Below are 19853 nucleotides of genomic sequence, written 5' to 3' on the forward strand. Positions count from 1 at the left end.
ACCTGTTATTTCTTTGTTGCATGATATAAGCTGCTTACGAATCTCTTCAACTTCAGAATTCTTGTCATCAATTTGAGATTTCTTGGTTGTCTTGGAGAATTTCAGCTTTGTCATTGCCTCTGTCTCATCATCAATAATCTGGAACAGTTACAATTCAATAATGTTACTTCATCAGAATAATTAAGGGGACAGCTTTGATTTTTGCGAGCATGTATTATGCTTTAACAAAAAGAACATCTTTTCTATTGATTTCATGAAAAGAACACAATTCATAAGGCCTGTATGGTGTCAAATCTTTTCTGACAATCCAACTTGTAAAACTTGTTTGATAATAAATACAGGTAGACAGTTTATATGCATTTGTTGATTATAAATTAACATTTATCTATAATATCTTTAGATTTCAATTTAATTGACTTTATTCACATAAATAAGTCAGTACCAGTCTTTTTCTAAAATTTTATCCAAGACCTGGTAGATGTTTCATAAAGCTGTTTGTAAGTTATGAGCGACTTTAAGAATGACAGATGAACCTTTCTTATGTGCTAAATAATCACCAATGAACATTTAATGGTGTATATCATTTACCACAAGAAAGGACCACCAGTCATTCTTAAAGTCACTCTTAACCCTAAAAAGACTGGGGGGGCTGATTCAGCCCCCCCTTGATATTTTTCACTATAAATCCGCAGCACAATTTTTTTTTACCGCGTCGCTCGCTGACTTTTTACTTTCAAGTCTCGCGCAACTTTTGAGACCAAAATTGCTACTCCCGGGTACGAAGTTCCGAAATTACGCATCATTTTGAAAGTTCTTGCAGACCCAAAATTGCTCAAAAACGATCTGTGTACAAATCCAATGCAAATAGTGTTTATAGCCAAAATTCATAAATGTATAATTTTTTTCCTTTTACTGATTATAATCAATTAATTTTGTGTTTATGGTCAAAATAAAGTCCCCAACAATTTCCATTGAGAGAAAAAAAAAAAATGAAATACATAAGAAATTTAGAAAACAATAAAATACATAAGAAAATAAATGTTATGTTGGAATTTTTAGGGGTATATTTGATCAGCTTCTTGTAAAGAGTCTGTGAACAAAAAATTACCATTTAAGGGGCATTATTTAGTTACTTAGAGCAAACTTTTGATTTTACGCATAAATTAGCATAATTAATTAGCAATGAGATTTTTCGCAAAATTTTATCTTACAGTTTTGTAGACAATTTTCGTTGCTATCGCACGATCGATGGCCGAGATCATAAGGGGGGGCTGAATCAGCCACCCCCCTCAGTCTTCTTAGGCGTCAAAATAGCCCAATCTATTTAGGGTTAACTTACGAACAGCTTTATGAAACGACCCCCAGTCTTAGTATTTTAGAATATCAGTTTGCCTACATCCAGATAACTATCACTTGTTCAGTGTACTTTCAAAACATATAATGATGAATAGCAAGCATTAGACATATCTTTTTAATCACCTTCATCTGTTTTGCTTCCTCTTTTTTGAGTTTTTCTAAATCTTTCTCATCTTTGGCAACATCTTTTTTCCACTTGGTCACATTGGCTGAGGGAGGAAAAGAAAAGAAAAATTAAGGACGAAAAATTTCCGCTACATTTAGTCTTCAGTAGTCTTTACAACACACACACACATTGAAGAAAAACATGCAAATTAGTTTTGAATTCTTAGAAACACTTCATTTTCCATTGCAGTGTTCACTCTCAAAATTTTTGTCAACAGGAACACTAACCTATATATATCCTAGCATTTCGTATCAATATTCTTAAATTTCAACATATATTTTTTATGATACTCCACATATATTTCCAACTTCTATTATCTCTTCAAAAAAGTCAACACATCTACACAAAATTTTCCATGTCTAACCAGAGCTGCCAAGTTGTATTTTGCATTTTCAGTATTCTTATCCCCCAAAATCAGTATTTTGACAAAAAAAATCAGTATTTTTACCGTGTGAGATAAATATTTTGTATTTTTCCCCAAAAAAGTGTATTTCATAATAAAATGCTTGGCGCACTCGCCCATCACGGCGCTCAAGCTGCATGCAAGCTAAAATGTGCACTGCTCTTGCAGATGAAAAAAAAAAAACATTGAAACTTGTGTATATCTCACCCTGGTTTTTACAAAATGATTGAAAAAAAAACAAGTTACCTGAAATTTCATTGATCTAATAACCATATTTGTACGTTTTATGAAATAGAGACATATAGAGATGATTTTTCTCAATAAATTTCGATTTTGTAAAAAAAAAAAACGTACTGCCGTATTTTGGTGGTTGCAAAAACGTACTAAATACGGAAAAATCGTACTACTTGGCAGCTCTGTCTAACAGTTCAGACTGATAATCCCAAAGAGGTAGATTCAATTGACTACCATCTCCAGAATTATATTTCTACATGTCTATGTCATACCAGGATACTGTCATCTCCAGTATATCAGCACAAACATCTAAACCAACCTTCTGTGTCCCTTGATCTCTCATACTCCAGCTGGTTCATGAGACGTGACTTATGATTCTCAAACTCTAGCCTCTTCTTGGCTCTCTCCTGCTGGGCCCTAAGTTCCTTCTCTTCGTACTGCCTGATGTTGGCTACACCGATCTGGTCACAGAAGTTCGCAAAGACCTCATCCTCAACACGGTTCATTGAGGTGGTCTTGGCTTTGATCAGCTCCGCTCTCTGGGAGATTTGCTCCTCGATTGCACTCATACGAGGCTACAATAACATGGGGGATTGATGGAGAATATAATCAGTATTCAAAGGGATCACAGAACTTAAAAACAACTCAATATTGTGAATTACTAAAAAAGTTGTTGGCAATAAGCAAAGAAATAATTATGATTTCGCAAATTTTAATCCGTGAACAATATTTTATAGGTTTATAATCCATGAACATTTCATAATGACTTTAAGCAAATACATGATGATAAGGCATCAATGTTTCAGGTCAGTACTCTTATTTTCATAAATCATTTTCTCAGTGACATTAGGTAAAAAATTGTTATATGGTGCCATTTTGAAGTTTTAAATACTTCATACTCTTATCTATTAAATAGAAAATACTACATAAAACTCAAGTTTCCCTTTCTAATTCATAAATCATATTTCAATTTTATTATAGGCGAAGAATCTGTAATAAAGACAGGAAAGATTTATACATGATATCTATATATATATATATACTAAAACAAAGATATGAAATTAACTTACATCAAACCCTTCAAGGTCCTGCATGAGCTTCTGAATAGCTTTGTCATTGTTGGCAAGGATTTTCTTTTGCTGTTAAGAAAAAACAACAACAAACAAACATGTGATGAATTTTTGCGCTATATTTATATTATATATCTAACCTGATAAATAAAAATAACAGTTCGGAGTGGTATATCGTTACTTATGTAAAATCAGATGCATTTATAATGGTGTAAGGTGAGAATGGTAGGATAGGGAGAATGGTGATATTGACTATCAAAATCATATTGATAATAACAATAATCATCATATATCAAGTCTCGTTGAAACAAACAGTTAAACAAGGACACCTCCCATGCTTCATTTCTTCTTCCCTTTCTTTCACCCTCTTCCTTGTTTTTCATTCTTTTTTCTTCCTTTTTCTTTCATTCTATTTTTGTCTGTTTCTTCATTCCTGCCACTCTCTTCCTATGTCTAAGCATACAAGTGTAGGCAATAAAATTGATATAAAAAGTCTGCAAGGGGTAAAATTTGCATTGAGAAAACTTTAAATTAGGCTAATTTAACCCCCATAAGCTAATAAATGTACAATAGAAAAAAAATGCTGAAAATGTTAATGCTAGCACGTGGCTACTCACAGTATTATCTCTATCATTGATGGAGTATTTCAGTCTGGTCTCCTGCCCGTTGATCTGTGACTTGATGTTGTTCAGCTCAGACTCCTTACGTTTGGTCTTCTGTAGCTCCTTGAGGTTATCGTTCAGTTCAGATTTACGTTGCTTCAGATTATTCAAAGACTTTTCATCCCAACGCCTGGCTTTTGCTTTCAAATCACTGTGAAAAATTGTTGTTTAAAATTTAATGAAAAATATTTTTATGAAACATAAAAAATAGTCTATTCACAAAACAAAACACCCTCGCCCCCCACAAAAAACCATAAAAGGTAAAAATTAAAACAGCCCATCAGGGATAAACTTTGTAGATGCATGTGTAAGTTCCCTTCCCACACTACGAATATTTAGAAACTAATACATGATTTCACACAAGCATTGCACATTTTATCACAAAATGAAAGCAAAATTTCTGCACAGATGCAATCCATTAGTCTAATAGGTGATGAATTAAAGGGGAATGAAACCTATGGAACAAGTAGGCTTGTGTCGAAACAGAAAAATCAAAGGATAAGAATAAAGAAAGTTTGAGTAAAATCTGACAAATAATGAGAAAGTTATGAGCATTTGAATATTGCAATCACTAATGCTATGGAGATCCTCCTATTGGCAATGTGACAAGGATGTGTGATGTCACATGTGAACAACTTTTCCTTTGATGGACTATAAAATACCCCCCCAAATGTATCTTTTTGCTTTTTCTTATGGTGATACAAACTCTTTATCCATGATGTATTCTTTAAAAATCTATAGTACATGCCCTCCTATAGAAAGAATACATGAACTACCGATAGATATGATAAAAGAGGCAGTTTAAGTGAAATATATACTAAAGTAATGGGGAGAGTTGTTCACAAGTGACATCACAAATCTTTGTCGCATTGCCAATGTGAGGATCTCCATAGCACTAGTGATCGCAATATTCAAATGCCCATAACTATCTCATTATTTGTCCGATTTTTCTCAAACTTTCATTGATCTGTTTGTTTGATTTTTCTATTTTCACACAAGCTACCTTTTTCCAAAGGTTTCATTCTCCTTTAAGATTTATTTTAACAAAAGCATATGATTCCAATTTAACCACATGATTTTTCAAAGAATTCTATCCTCATAAATAAAATTTTCACCCACAGCCATCTTGGGAATAATGATCATCATGAATCACATGGCAACAATGCTGAGGTAAAAGCATTCCTCTTAACAATCTAAATAATTTTCAAGAAACATTTCTTCTATCACGTTTCTTACCTAGCACCTCCTGAAATGATTCCAGACTTTTGGAACATGGTCCCATCTAGGGCCACTGCCTTATGTCTCTCATGACGTCCAAAGGCAATGGTCCGGGCATCTTCTACTGTCTCGCACACTAAAGCATTACCACAGGCATACATCAGTGCTTTCTTCACATTCGGCGGATCATATCGGATGACATCGATTACAAGCCTCACTCCACGAGGATCCCGGATCTCCCTGATAATTAAACAAATTTTGATGAAAAAATGCTTTATTCAATCCCTAAATTGTGTAAAGCTTATAAATTTTAGATTACTGATTCACAATCAATTACAACATCAAGCATCATCAATCAAATAAACAAGGGAAGGTATAGGCATTAAATAAACAAACCATGGTCAAAATATGTCATCTCCTAATAGTAATAATGATCTATAGCTACTTATATTCCAATGATAATCATATAAACAAGGGAAAAGTAAGCCCTATTTTAGAAATATCTATTTCTATATTGGATCTTGTCATTAGATTGAGGCTATAAGAATTATTGAATTTTTAAAATGAATTACAAATTAGAATCTTTAAGTGACGAAGCTCAGAATGACACTAACCTGAGTTTTTCATTGATGGGCTTGACTTCAATGAAATCTAATGGAAGGAAAGTCTCAGGATCTGAACGTTGTTCTTTCATGTACTGGATACAGTCTCTGGCAGTCTTCTCGGAGTCTACGATGATAGCATCCATGTTCTTACCTAGCACCTTGGTCACAGCTATCTGGTACTTCTTCTGACTTGGTTCACAGAGGTCAATTAACCGCCCATACTGAGAGGGAAAAAAAAAAGATGTCCGTATAGAAGGAGACATTGCAAGTTTAGTTCCCAAACAAAATAATCACACATTTTGTAATCAATTGCAAAATTTGCAAATCTATGCTGGTCTGCTTCTTGCACAAGTACAAATTGACTTGCTAGACACAATTGATAAATAAATTGCAAATTTGCCAATGATTTTTATTCTTGCAACACCCCCTAACTAATACAACCCATGCATCATATCAATATACATTTTTTCAAGTTTCTAAATGTCCTCTAAATATTTCAGTATCCACATCCTCAATAATAGGGCATGAAATAACCTATGAAATCTTTGAGATACCTTCAAATACATCATTCAACTATGACACAAAACAGTTTGGACAACTATTTAATCTTTTAATAAGAAGCAATAATCAAGTATAAAGAAACCGTTTATAAATGTCTGGGACTAATCAATAAAAAATCGTACACAAAGCATGAAATATATAAAGAATCCTGTATGTTCTATACAAAAATTAGAATGTTCCTATGTTTGCCATAATCTTAAACACAAATGCCACTTGTTTTAAAGATCTTGATTAGGAGTTTGAACAGAATCCAACAGAATGACCAACTAAGCGTTTGAACATGAACAAAAAAAGTGCCAGATTATTTCGTTGGAAATGTATAATAACTGAAAAATTTGCAAAAGAAGGATGGCATTCAAGCCAAGTGGAGGATCTTTATCCAAGCAATTATAACACAATGTCCAACAGGTGCTTGTCTGTAGATTATCTTTCAGCATAGATTTCATCATTAAAAATAAAGGGTTCATGTAAATCAACCAGATTTAGATCTTCCGTATATGGTGACAATTGAACTTGACTTTGCTGCAGCTACATGAGATTAGCTTTAAGGTATGTTTCCAGTCTCGCAAATTTTCATATCCCTCTAAGATATATAAATAAATGGATATTACACATCAGGTCAGCCTATACATCTTGCACATCTCTTGCAGGCTCCTTTACTTACCACACCATTGAAAAGCCTCTTGAGATTATCAATGAGTTCAGCCTTCTTGTGATGACGAGCGCTTTCATGTTTATCAACCTTGGCTTCTCCTAGCTGCTCAACAATGGATGTCATCTCTGTCTGAATCTCCTGCATTCGACTCGATGCTCCATTCACCTCCTCTTCAAGACTCTCACGAAGGCGGGTCTGCTCTGCTATGTTTGATTCACTTGCCCTAATAAAAAAAAATATACAGGGATGGTGTTTCCTAAAGCATTTCGTAAGTTACCAGGGACTTTAAGAATGACTAGTGAACTTTTCTTGTGGTACAACAAATTTTTATTGAAGTTGATTTTGCACCTAAGGAAGGATCACCAGTCCTTCTTAAAGATGCTTTTAACTACCTGGAGTTTTCATAAGAGTTAACATGATTTTTTCACTACAATTATTAATATCTATATAGCAATCTTAATCGAAATACAATTTGATGCCATAGAAAGTCAATATAAAATAAGAAGTAAAAACACAGATATGAAACATAAAAAAAAAAAGCAAAAACAGTCTTGTCAAGGTTCTAATTAAACTTATAGCAAAAGACAGGTATAAAAGCTTGAATAAATACATCGAAACTTACCTAATGTAATCATTCAGCTTCTCAAGACGTCTCTGATTCTCCTCCCTGGAAAGATAAACAAAACCCTTATTTTTTTTCATAAAGATTCACATGGACCCTTGAAATATATAAGATGGGAGATTTAAACTAGCACATCAATGGTGTGGAGCTCATCCGGCATCTCGCAATGAGATTTAACACAATTCTAATTTCAGCCCAGTTGACACTGTAGTGAATGATATTGGTGACATAAATTGAGGATATAGAATTGAAACTGATGAAGAAATGACATAGAAGCATTTTTGGTGATCTATGAATAAATTTCATATAAATTAGCATAAGTAATTTTCTAGTCAAAATGTCTAAACTCTTGTGTAGAACCTTGGTGAACCTCGTGTAGCTCTCAGATGGAACAAAAATAATCAAAATCAATCAACAAATAAATAAGTATTTTTTGTGAGTTTTGAAAATATATGAATAAATTAGCATATTAATGAGTTTCAAAATTCTGTGTTGAAATTTTGTATCACCAACCTAGAGCTATCATATAAAGCAAACAAAATTGAAACTGATCAACAAATGAAGGAGAAAAATCATTTTTTGTGATTTATGAATTTTGCATAAATTAGCATTAATGATTTTCTAGACAAAATTTAAAAATTTTGTGTACAATTTGGTGTTCCCAATGCAGCTCTACCAGATGGAAGAAAAAAAAATCAAAATTGGTCAACAAATAAAGAAGAGGCATTTTCTGTGATTTATGAATAAATTTTGCATTAATAAGCATAAATAATTTTCTACTGAAAATTTCAAAATTCTGTGTAGAAGTTTGGTGAACGTCATGAAGTTATATCAGAAGGAAGAAAAAAATCAAAATTGGTCAACAATTAAAGAAGAAGCATTTTATGTGAAATTTTAAAAATACGCATAAATTAGCATAAAAAAATTTCTAGTCAAAAGTTCAAAATTCTGTGTAGAAATTTGGTGAACCTCATGAAGTGCTACCCGAAGGAAGCCAAAAGATCACAATTGGTCAACAAATAACGAAGGTGAAGCATTTTTGAAAATTTTGAAAAATGCACATAAAGTAGCATATTTAATGAGTTTCAAACTTCTGTGTAGAAGTTTTGAATCCCCCACCTAATGCTATCATAGAAAGCAAACAGAATTGAAATCAGACTTGAAATGACGAAGAAGCATTTTGAAATTCAATCAACAAATAAAGAGGCATTTTTTCTCTGATTTATGAATTTCGCATAAATTAGCATAAATAATTTTCTACTCCAAATTTCAAAATTCTGTGTAGAAGTTTGGTGAACCTCATGAAGCTCTACCAGATGGAAAAAAAATCAAAATCGGTCAACAAATTAAGAAGAAGCATTTTATGTGAATTTTTAAAAATATGCATAAATTAACATAAAAATTGTTCTACTAAAAATTTCAAAATTCTGTGTAGAAGTTTTGTGTACCTCATGAAGCTCTAGGTTAGGTTTATAAATATAACATAATATGATATACTTGAAAATAAAAAATGTGCACAATTATAACATTTAAAGGTAAAAGACAGTAGTTGCAGCATACAATTATTTAATGAGAAAGTCTTTAAAATCGAGGTTAATTGCCACAATATCATCATAGATCTAGATCTGGTACATTGATATAAACTGATCTTTGTGAAATCACGAAATTTTTGCTGAAAACCGATAATTCTGATGATCACTGACACAAAAAGGCATATGTGGGACAGAGTATTAATATTACTTGGAAACATTATATGTAATTCCAGGCTTATTTTGCTCATTTCTCAGCAATTACACATTTTTTCCAATAGTCATTTGGCATAAATATTTTTTATTTATACATACAAACACTTGGGTGGTCATTTTATTGGATTCTGTTTGGGCTCATTTGAGATAATTGCCACAACTGTCATTTATCTTTAATCAATATTAAAATTAGAACAACATTCTTCATTCAAATCTTGTAGCATGTGGCTGAAATTTTGGGAAAAAATGCAAATAAATGGAAAATAGAAGCATCTACCTTTCATGTTCTTTCTGTTTGATCTTGGCTTGTATTTCTGATTTTCGTGTCCTCTCACTTTCCAGTCTATCCTGGTCAGACTTTTGATCTCGGTTGAGTTTCTCAAGCTCCTGCAGGAGTTGAGCTGCTCTCATACCAGCTTCTTTCTTCAAAGAATGGTATTCCTCAACCTGTAGATTTAGATAGACAAAAAGTGGTATCAAGGATTGACGGATAAGTCACAGGACAAGAATTTTAAAAGGAAAGGGATTCTGATCACTGATATTTAATGTAATGTCTTTTTTCAAGATGTTAAACTACATTTGTCCACACTACGCAAGGTCATGCAAAATATAAGATACAATTAATTACATAAGGATAACTATAAGTCTACAACAAACTATATACAATAGATCATAATCAGCATAGAAATTGATTTCATATCTCTATTCTACACCCATAAGTGAATGGATACCAGGCAGAAGATACTTAATTGCATGTGAAATTACTAGATTTCTTAAAGTCAGTGAAGTAAAATCCACTAATTTGAAAGAACATAGATATAAAAAATAGATTGTTGTAATATACAAGTATTAAACATATCATTTTAATTTTCTTTCTGAAATATCTCATGCAATGACTCATTGCATGAGATAGGTTATAGCAGAAAAACATCACATTAGATTATAACACAAATGGGTTTCTAAGTTTAAAAAGTGGTACAAAGCTTCAAGGTTTGATCGAGCCCTGGTGACATGAAAGGTCTATCCCAGACAAATAATATTTGTGACAACTGTCTGTAAAAACTCTATTACACATACAATGGGTTCTGAAATTGGTATCAGAAAAAATTGGCATGGGGTTTGATTTTTGTGGGAATGAGGTGAACAATAGCAAAGAAGCAACTGACAACATAGAACCCTGAGGGTTTATTTAAAATGGTGCACTCACCTGTGATGTTTCTAGGGTCATGTCTTTGCCTTGACTCTGGCTCTCTTCTTCTAATCTCTCTTCATAATCGTGTCTCTTCCTCTCCACAGTATCCAATTCATCTTCTAGCTCTTTGATATCAGCCATGTGTTTATCATGAGCCTTCTTAGCAGACTTCAGGGATTTCCTGGTAAAACACAACACATAGAATGATCATGCTGGTAGAAGAATGGATAACTCAAGGTAAGAAACCCCACCAAAATAGGCACCCAATTTTCTCTTGTAGAAATTTATCCAGATCTTCCTTTACAAATAATTGTTACAAACCAATAAAAGGGTGCAATGTTTGTAGTATTTTTTGTTTCATCCAAGAATTAGTGATCTACGATATGGTGCTGCATCTTTAAGCAAAGAATATTGGTCATATTGATCAAATTGAGAACATCAGATAAAAGATGCACCAACTTCTTTATGTGAAAAACCAACAGGCAATATTAAGACATTAAATAAGGTATTCATCTTCCCCATTCATTTTTTTTTTTTTAAATCAACTCATGGAAGTAGAGTGACATTGTGTTTCCTAAAAAAAAAAGAAAAAAAAAATATATAAAAAAAAGAGAGAAATTACTCACAACACCAAATCTACATGAAAATAGAATGCTGTTTGTAAAGTAAGCATCATACCCAGTATTGCTTGACTTGTCTTATTATGCAGATTTATAACCTGAATCATTTCACCAAAAAATATTTCAACATTGATCATGTATAAACTCACTTGGCATTTTCCAGCTTCTTGTTCATATGGCTTGTATTCTCTTTAGCCTTGATGAATTGTGGTTTCTTCTTGTTCAACTCTACTTCCTGAAAAATAACAATAAAAAGTGAGAAAAGACTTATTTGTAGTAACAAAGGCAGCTACATGTAACTAATGTACCCCTCCTCTCCATATTTCACCTGCATACACTTTTACACAAGCTTGCTCATACCTATCTAACTTATCTCTCACTTAAGTTTTGAGCCAAATATAAAAACTTTCAGGGCAACAAGACTGTATATATGTCTTTATATTTACATTCTTTTCTGGCCCTGAAATCTTCACTGAAATTTAAATGTTTTGTTCCATTAACATATTTTACATAATTATGGTTAAAATCCATTCTATAATTTAAAATTCTGCAATGGCACCAACAACATATTTTCAAACATTTTCAAATCAAACTCCATGAACCATTAAAAGTTATAGTGACAATAATAGCTTCAAAATATATTTGACTTATTTCCATTTTGTGTAACCTTTTATTTATATAAGGATTTTTTTTACAATCCACTGCATCAGAAACACATTTTATAAGATTTCACTTTCATATATCACTATTCACCATAAAGCATGGACCCCCACCTTTTCTCTAGTGTCCTTCTCAATAGCAGCCAACTCTCTGGTAAGCTGTCCAAGTTCCTTCTTCTTTCCTCGAATACGTTCCTCTACCCCTTCCCTCTTCTCAACAGACTTCTTCAGTTCCTCGTTCCTACCTCCCAATTCATCTGAAAGCCTTTTGATATCATTCTCATTGTGGTATAGTTTGAAGAGTTGAAACTCCAGTTGCTTGTCGGCCTAGTGTACCAGAAAATAGGAAAATAAAGTCATACTGGAGAAGAGCTGTCAACCCTAAATAGCGATGCAATTCTCAACATACATGCGAAAGCATAATGCATTATGCAATAATTGCACTAGAAAAAGCTGAATAACATTCTACTCACTGGTTAGTACCTTGCAAGTACAGCTTCTTAATCCCCACTTGCTATTTAATGACAAATACTAGAGAAATACTAACCCCATGGTGTGTAACTGTGCTAACAAGTCTGTATGTGCCAGAGGGTAAATAATATTTTATTATACAGGAACTGTTTTTATGCTTCTGCTCATTACAAATTATGATGCCAATTTTAATTTGAGGGGGCTATCCTGCAATGTGCATGAGGTATATTTTGAACACTAAGGCCCATATTCTGAAGTCAGGTTTAACTTAGACCATGGTCTAACTCTGTGCTAAAATCATGGGAAGCCAAAAGTGTCAAAATTTTTATTAAGTTGTACGTTCCTTATGTTTACTGTGCTCTTTCCTGATTCATCGATGGTGAAGACAATCATCTATTTATAGTTCCTAGACAATTATGAATGATTTGAGAGCAAAATGAGCTAAAATATGATCTCTGTACTGTTAGTGATTTATGTAACAATTGGCTATCCATACTCAAACCACAACTTCAAACCTGATTTTAAGTTAGACCCGACTTCAGAGTACGGGCCTAAGGGATCTAATTTGCTCTCAAGTCCCAATTGTTGCTGGTTAGTGCTATGTCCATTCTTGATTTGTTTACATCAAAGTAAACATAAATGAAAAGCCTTATATGAAACCTACCAATTCTTCTTTGAGTTTCTGGTATCTCTCTGCTTCTTCTTTTTCAAGTTTAGCTTCCTTGCGTTCAGCAGCGATACCCTTCTTCTTATGGTAGTTGAACTGTGTGTCTTCCTCTGCTTTGATCATATTAGCCTTACGTTGCTCGTACTCTTCCCGTAGTTCACCAGAGCGACTGATTTCTTCAAAGAGGGCAGTTCGCTCCTTGGGATTCTTCATGGCAATTGACTCAACAGCACCCTATGACAATTATGTATACAAATAATACACATCAGAAGGAGCATTAGTAACAATTATCCATAATGTAACTACAGAACAGTTTTAACAAGCCCCACATACTTCATGAATCATAATCTTATGTCGCAATGCATTAGGGAACTGATGGCTAACTTTATGACCATGGTAACTTATTATTATTTTATTTCGGCAATGAAAAGTATATCAAATTGGTACACTGTATTACAACACATAATGAACATAAGAGTATAGATTGAGCACCCACTAGACTGCCAGGGTCAAATAAAGTTAACTGAATTACTGTAGTCAACAAAGACATTTGACCTTATCCAGTGGGTGCTTACATAACAGCTAAAGCTGATAAAAGAGTGAGTACTGTACAGGTATGAAAAAAAAGAACAATATATAAAAGGGAAAGCATAACATGCTTGATAGTACTTTCACTTCATCTTAACTTATCTATATTAGTATTAAAGCATTTACATTTTATGAATAAAACATAAACAACAATGCATTATGTAAATTGTCACCTTGGACATTTTTTTTTTTCAGGACTAGTGAAGACATTTATTCTGTCTTAGTCTTATACTTTTAGTGCATATGTTTAACCAACTGCATACATTCCTGAACACAAAAAGGGCTGCTGCATTGTTAGGAGCTTGCACACTATTCTTTTTTTGCTTAATCCTCCTCTTTTCTGCTACACTGCACAGAACTGACACAAAATGAGGCCCCCCCCAAAAAAAAAAAGATGAATGCAATTAAATTGTTTTCTGCTGCTTGTTGATAGGGACAGGCAGTGAGATTATTGGTAGAAATTGAGGTGTGTGTTGGAGGGAGCATTGTGAGCTAGATACCCTAGGCAGATCATATTTCAACCTTGGTTGGGGTAGGTTATGTTCACCTCCTTGTGTGTGAGAGATGTTGCTAATGTGTCCTAAATGTTGAGACTGGTGTTAAGAGGGCTTTAAGAGATTCAACACTAGCAATTACAGGCTGGCAAATCCTAAAATCCTTCATGACTGCCAAACACGCCATGATTCAGCAACAAGGACCGGAATCACCAAGATATCCTTGCAGTTTTGGTCTACCGCTTAGCTGGGCTAAGAGAGAGTCCCGTGTCTGTCAAGAAATAGGACACCGGCTCTGTGCCTGACTGTACATTTGTTGCAATAGCTATACCTAATTTCAATGTAATTGGGTCTTTGACGGACTTGCCGTCAACAACATGAATGATATTGAGGAATGACGCTGCGTTCCTGATGATTACCTATCACTTTCACTAAGACCATCAACTCGAGAAGTTTTCGTTCGTCAAAGTGTAGAGGTGTTGGAATTGGTCATCCACTTTCATCGAAAGAAAGTAGGACTTATCCGAAATCGATAGAATGTTATAGATAATTCAAAAACTCCTTTCTTATTCAAACAAACAAGGGAGAACTCTTATCATGATTTGTTTACTACATGCAATGATTGATTGATTTCTTCAGTAGGTGTCCACTCAAATTTAAACAAACAAAATCAGTCTTAAATGGTCGGATGAAATATTAGATGCTTATTGCATGCTTAATAAGCTGCCATTGTGAGAATATTGAATTAAACAGTGGAAATATATACTTCATGCTTTTACCATTTCTCATGTTATTGGTCGTGTGTTATCCAACATATTTATCAATAAATTGATCCTAAATTCAAAACCAGGCAACAAACAAGTGACATTTTTGGCGACCATGGAGGGACCAATAACATGAGAGATAAATCAAGAGATAGCAAGGATAACAGCCACGATAACCAAATCCTGTAGATTGATTTATCATACGTATACCTAAATAATCTCACAATCACGATGATAACATGGACTCTACCAATGGGGGCGCTGTGACAATACTTGGCATATAGATTTTTAAACTTGCCACCCACAGCAACAATCATTTCTATCCTCGATTTTTATTTGTTGTTGAGAAACGTCACTGTGGTGGTTAACATTGATTGGTGAACTTATAATTAATAGAAAATTTGCAATAGGGACCTGGCATTTGATCTTAAGAAAGTTTAAAATACATATCAGGTGTGATAAGTGATCATTGCTGGGACATACATGTAATCATTGTGGCTAGTTTCACATCTCACAAAAATATCAAATTAATACTGGTAACTGTTTTCAAATTATAAAAAATTTCATTTTCCCTTACCTGGAACACTAGAAAGTTCCTAGCTTTGACAAGGATACCAATCTTCTCCAAGGCTTCTGCATACTGTGCTGCACTAACCACTTTATTATCAATCCTGTATTCTGAAGAAGCTCCCATGATTCTGAATGGCAGTCAAATAAAATTGCAACACAATCAACTTTTCATGAATAAACCATGACACATTTTCTGAACGCTTCTAACTGTCTATGAATTGCATCAAAGCTTGTAACAATACTTGAAGCAAATTAAACAAGCAATTTGACAACAAATCAAGGAAATCCACAGAACTACCATTTCTGACAAAGAATGTCAAGTGGCTCTTCTATCTTCCTACATCTATTGATTGCAAATCTTGACTCAAAATCAATCATCACAAGTTTTACTTGAAATTTTGGAATTGAATGCTGGTTTACTGATGCAAAAAGAGAAAAGAAAAAAAAAGAACTGATTTTGCTATACCACTATCACCCATAAAGATTGATAAATTTACAAGCTATATTTCCACTTTAACCCCCCCCCCCACACTATGCTACTACTATTTGCCTAAAACTGTAATATGATTTTTCACTTTTTCCAACTTGCAAACATCAGAACATTTGTTTTGCTGTGGAATATGGACATAAACTACAATAAATTTCACATTGAAAACTGCAAACAAGTTTTTCTGCAAGATGCAACATCCCCTTTGGCTAGGGATCATGAAGGGCACCAAAAATGTTTTTTTCCCTAATTGTAAACAAACAGAATGAAAATTGATTTACATCCGGGTAAACTGTGTCTCGCTACCATCTTCTTCAGAATAGATTGCTGAGACTGTAGCCCGATTAGATGCTGGTTTGCCAATAGGAGCTCCATGAATCAGCTCAGAAAGTCGTTTAACACGAAGATTGGATGTTTTCTCTCCCAGTACAAAACTGATGGCATCCATCAAGTTGGACTTTCCTGCAAAATTACAATCAACATTCAAGAATGCAAGTTTAGTATATCTACAATTTGCAAGCATAGGAGAAATATTCAATATTTAAGGGATCTTAATTTACTACCGGGTATATGAAATTTAAACTTGCAATTACTATTTGATATTTACACTTGCAATCAGGAAGATTATCTTCAAGATACAAGTAAATGCACAGGGGTGGTATTCGTTGATGCATTTTATCTCAAGATAAAATATTTTGTTTATCTAGATTGTTGAAATCAGTGAAATAAATAATATCCATAAATTCTCTCCAAATTTGTATTCTGAGAACAATTTTTTTTTTACTTTATATCCTAAAGGCACACATATTTATGATGCAATTTCAAATGAGAAAGGCTGTTTCATAGCACTCTCACCAATTCATTTAACCAATTAAAATCCTTTCAACCAGCTACCACTACCAGAAGGGACAAAGGAGGGACATTCATGGCATTGATGATGTGAATAGAGATCTATTCTTCACATCAGCTATCACTCAAGCAACGAGTGGCCATCTATACAAGCTGTTTATGGAAAGGAATATACTGAATACGAGACAGAAAACTTTCAGTGTCAGAGGGGTCAATGACTGGAATTCTTTGCCATCTGAAGTAGTTACAGCATCAACGGTCAATAGCTTCAAGACTCGGTGATCTCACACTCATCAATGAAGTTGGCAGAGTACAGCAAGTCTGCATATGCCGACTTAAAGGGGAATCCAACCCAAATAAAAACTTGTTTTTATAAGGAAAAGAAAAATCAGACAAGTTGATAGGTGAAAGTTTGAACAATATTGGACAAACAAGAAAGTTATGAATTTTTAAAAGTTGTAAATATTGGTAATCACTTTACCCATGGAGGCTTCAAACTGGCCGCATATGGGATGTCAGAGTGATGTAAGGCAAGGACTACTCTTCCACGTACTCCAATACATATTATGGCTAAAATGTCATTTTCCCCAAAAGTTTTATTTCAAATTATATTTTTCTTCCATGAGGACATAAAACAATATACTACCTGGGTTATATTTAGATTACTGCCCCAGGGGAATGGGTACTTAGGAGAAAACCGCAAATCCCTGATCATAAAGTACATGGCCTATGGGAAAGTTGTCCTTGCCCCCTGTCATAATTTACTTACCCAGTTGCCAATTTGAAATCTACATAGTATTGGTGATCTCAATTTAAAGCAGCTATAACTTTCTTATTGCTTGTCCGATTTCTTTCAAACTTTCACCCTTCTGTTTAATTTATTTTTCTCCTTCCTAACACAACATTTTATGGCCAAGGCTGGATTCCCCTTTAACCCAAGACAAGACAAGGTTTGGTCTTCGTTGCATTATGACCACCCATGGGAACAGTGACCCTTTTCACTGCATGTTACAGGACACAGAATGAGAAATTTAATACCCTAGATAGGAAGACAACATACAAGATTGACCTGGAAACTTGTCTGCAGAAACAACTGTATTTTTCCAGTAGATCCGGTATAAAGGTATAAAAGAGTGAGAGAGCACCAACAAGCCTTGTCGTCATAGTTGTGTGCATTTGACTTGTGTATTACTGCGAGTGCCATACAAATGCATTACGACTAGATCTAGAGTAAAACCCCCAAATATCGGACAAAAATTACTTAAACTCCCTCCCCACAACTACAGGGACCCGCACTCGCGGGGGACTTGCATGCATGTGATACATTAACATACCTGCTGAAGTCTCGATAATTTTCGATCGATACTGGAGCGATCTGATCACGAACCAAGACCATTTCCCGCATAGACAATGTGACCGGATATCGTTATCGCTATCGATACTTTCGCATGCAGTCTGAAGGAATTATTTTGGCGACCATGTAGTCATGACATGATCTGCGCGATTGACCAATCAGCAGTCTCCGAATCGCTGTGCAGAGACTGTCTATCCGTTGTACACAGTCTATGGACAATTTGCCACTGTGCGTTTTGAAGATCAATTTATAGATAAAAATTATGATTTAACAAATAAAATTTAAAACTTGATTATAAATAATTACTACTACAATAATAATTAGATCTATTTATAATCAAGTTTCAAAATTTATTATGGTCTAGAACTATTGGTTGAATAATAATTTTTATCTATAAATTGATCTATGAAACGGCATTTTGTAACATCGCTTATCGAAGCTACGTCATCAGTCATGTCAGTAGAGGCGCTGGTCCAAAATTTGGGATTGTCCTAGAAAACAAAGATATCCTCATAAACCAAGACAAATCATGTCTTGATAAATTGAGATTGTCCTTGATATGGGGAGTTTTTTTTTTCACTTAACCCTGCAGGACATAAACGGCAATTACGGCGTTGAGAATGCTAAAAATAGATTCAGTGACCTCAATAACCCTCCAGTTCACCGTCTATTTTTCACAACTTGCCATCTTCCAATAATCTTGTTATGAAACCTGATATGTTTACATTGACTAGCCCATTTAATTGGGGTCGGCACTTGACAGGAGAATGAACTTTCCTAGATTTCTTGTGTGGAGAAATCTTTGAAAACTGACAGTCCCTGTAAACCGGGACGATCCCAATTTTCTGACTAGCGCCTCTACTGAGTACTGGTCATACTCATAACGAAGCAGTTCAAGGCCAAGGGTAGGGTCATGCCTATTTGTATTTGCGGTGTTCACGAATGGATCGAGGGATGGAAAGAGTTCCATATGCACCCCCCACCAAAAATAACAAAAGATTGTTGAGACTTCCGGTTCGTTCACTTCAGATTTTTCTGTCATTTTTTTACTGTTGCTTACCTTAGTTGGGACTTGAACTCACCTCGTTTTATCTGCAGTCAAGACCTCTTTCCGCTACGCTTGCGAGAAGCGCTGATACCAGAAGGGGTATATTTTAACGATTATCAGCCGATAGTTCGACTAGTCTTGACTCACAGACCCTTATTTTACTGACTAAATAAATCAATGTCTATGGACAATTACACACACTAGATCCTGCTCGAAATTTGACGGAATAAAGCCATATTTTGGTATTTACACTCCCCATCATAAACTTCTAGATCTATTTTAGGTCTAGATATATTATTCTGAACCTTTTTGGCCTTCTCCATGTTTTTATTTTCAATTTTAGTGGGGGGTGCATATCATATGGAACTCTTGCCCGAGGCCAAAGGATCTACACGAGATCGGTCTGGTACCAGTGGTACGAAACCTCTCATTTTTCATATTTATACTAACGCATTAAAGGCGTATGACTGAGGTTCGATAAAATTAAAGTCAAGACTAGAGAAACAAACTGATTTCAATTTTCACCCTGGGCCTGGCTCTGTCCACCCACGGCTACATCTCAGCCGCCGACTACAGAATAATTGAAGGCACGGTGCATTCAACAAATAACGTTAATTTACGAAAAATTAATACAAGGACTTACAGAATGAAGTCCTCCTACGAAACTTACGAAACGATGTGAAGTCAATTCCTCATAATTCGATGAATATCCCTCAAAATGCGTCATTTAAGCGTTGATTTTTCTTCTCGTTGACAAAATACGAGAGCTACCTTTCTAGCTCTTAAATTTTTC

At 34.4% G+C, this 19853-nt stretch overlaps 1 protein-coding gene across 1 annotated transcript in view; it reads right to left on the reverse strand.

The window, feature by feature from the left end:
* Positions 1 to 17621, reverse strand: part of LOC129255647 (structural maintenance of chromosomes protein 1A-like) — a 32082-nt gene extending 14461 nt beyond the window's left edge. The window contains exons 1-16 of the mRNA XM_064096968.1: positions 16091 to 17621; positions 15330 to 15450; positions 12904 to 13140; positions 11883 to 12095; positions 11259 to 11344; positions 10505 to 10670; positions 9575 to 9744; positions 7553 to 7597; positions 6940 to 7153; positions 5724 to 5935; positions 5128 to 5349; positions 3847 to 4042; positions 3230 to 3298; positions 2479 to 2734; positions 1480 to 1565; positions 3 to 138 (exon numbers count right to left, since the gene is read on the reverse strand). Of these exons, the coding sequence (XP_063953038.1) occupies positions 3 to 138; positions 1480 to 1565; positions 2479 to 2734; positions 3230 to 3298; positions 3847 to 4042; positions 5128 to 5349; positions 5724 to 5935; positions 6940 to 7153; positions 7553 to 7597; positions 9575 to 9744; positions 10505 to 10670; positions 11259 to 11344; positions 11883 to 12095; positions 12904 to 13140; positions 15330 to 15450; positions 16091 to 16332 (2671 nt within the window). The 5' untranslated portion in view covers positions 16333 to 17621. The remainder of the gene's footprint in view (positions 1 to 2; positions 139 to 1479; positions 1566 to 2478; positions 2735 to 3229; positions 3299 to 3846; positions 4043 to 5127; positions 5350 to 5723; positions 5936 to 6939; positions 7154 to 7552; positions 7598 to 9574; positions 9745 to 10504; positions 10671 to 11258; positions 11345 to 11882; positions 12096 to 12903; positions 13141 to 15329; positions 15451 to 16090) is intronic.
* Between the last annotated feature and the right edge of the window lie 2232 nt (positions 17622 to 19853).

Source organism: Lytechinus pictus, chromosome 3 (genome assembly GCF_037042905.1).
Source record: "Lytechinus pictus isolate F3 Inbred chromosome 3, Lp3.0, whole genome shotgun sequence".
Taxonomy (NCBI): Eukaryota; Metazoa; Echinodermata; class Echinoidea; order Temnopleuroida; family Toxopneustidae; genus Lytechinus; species Lytechinus pictus.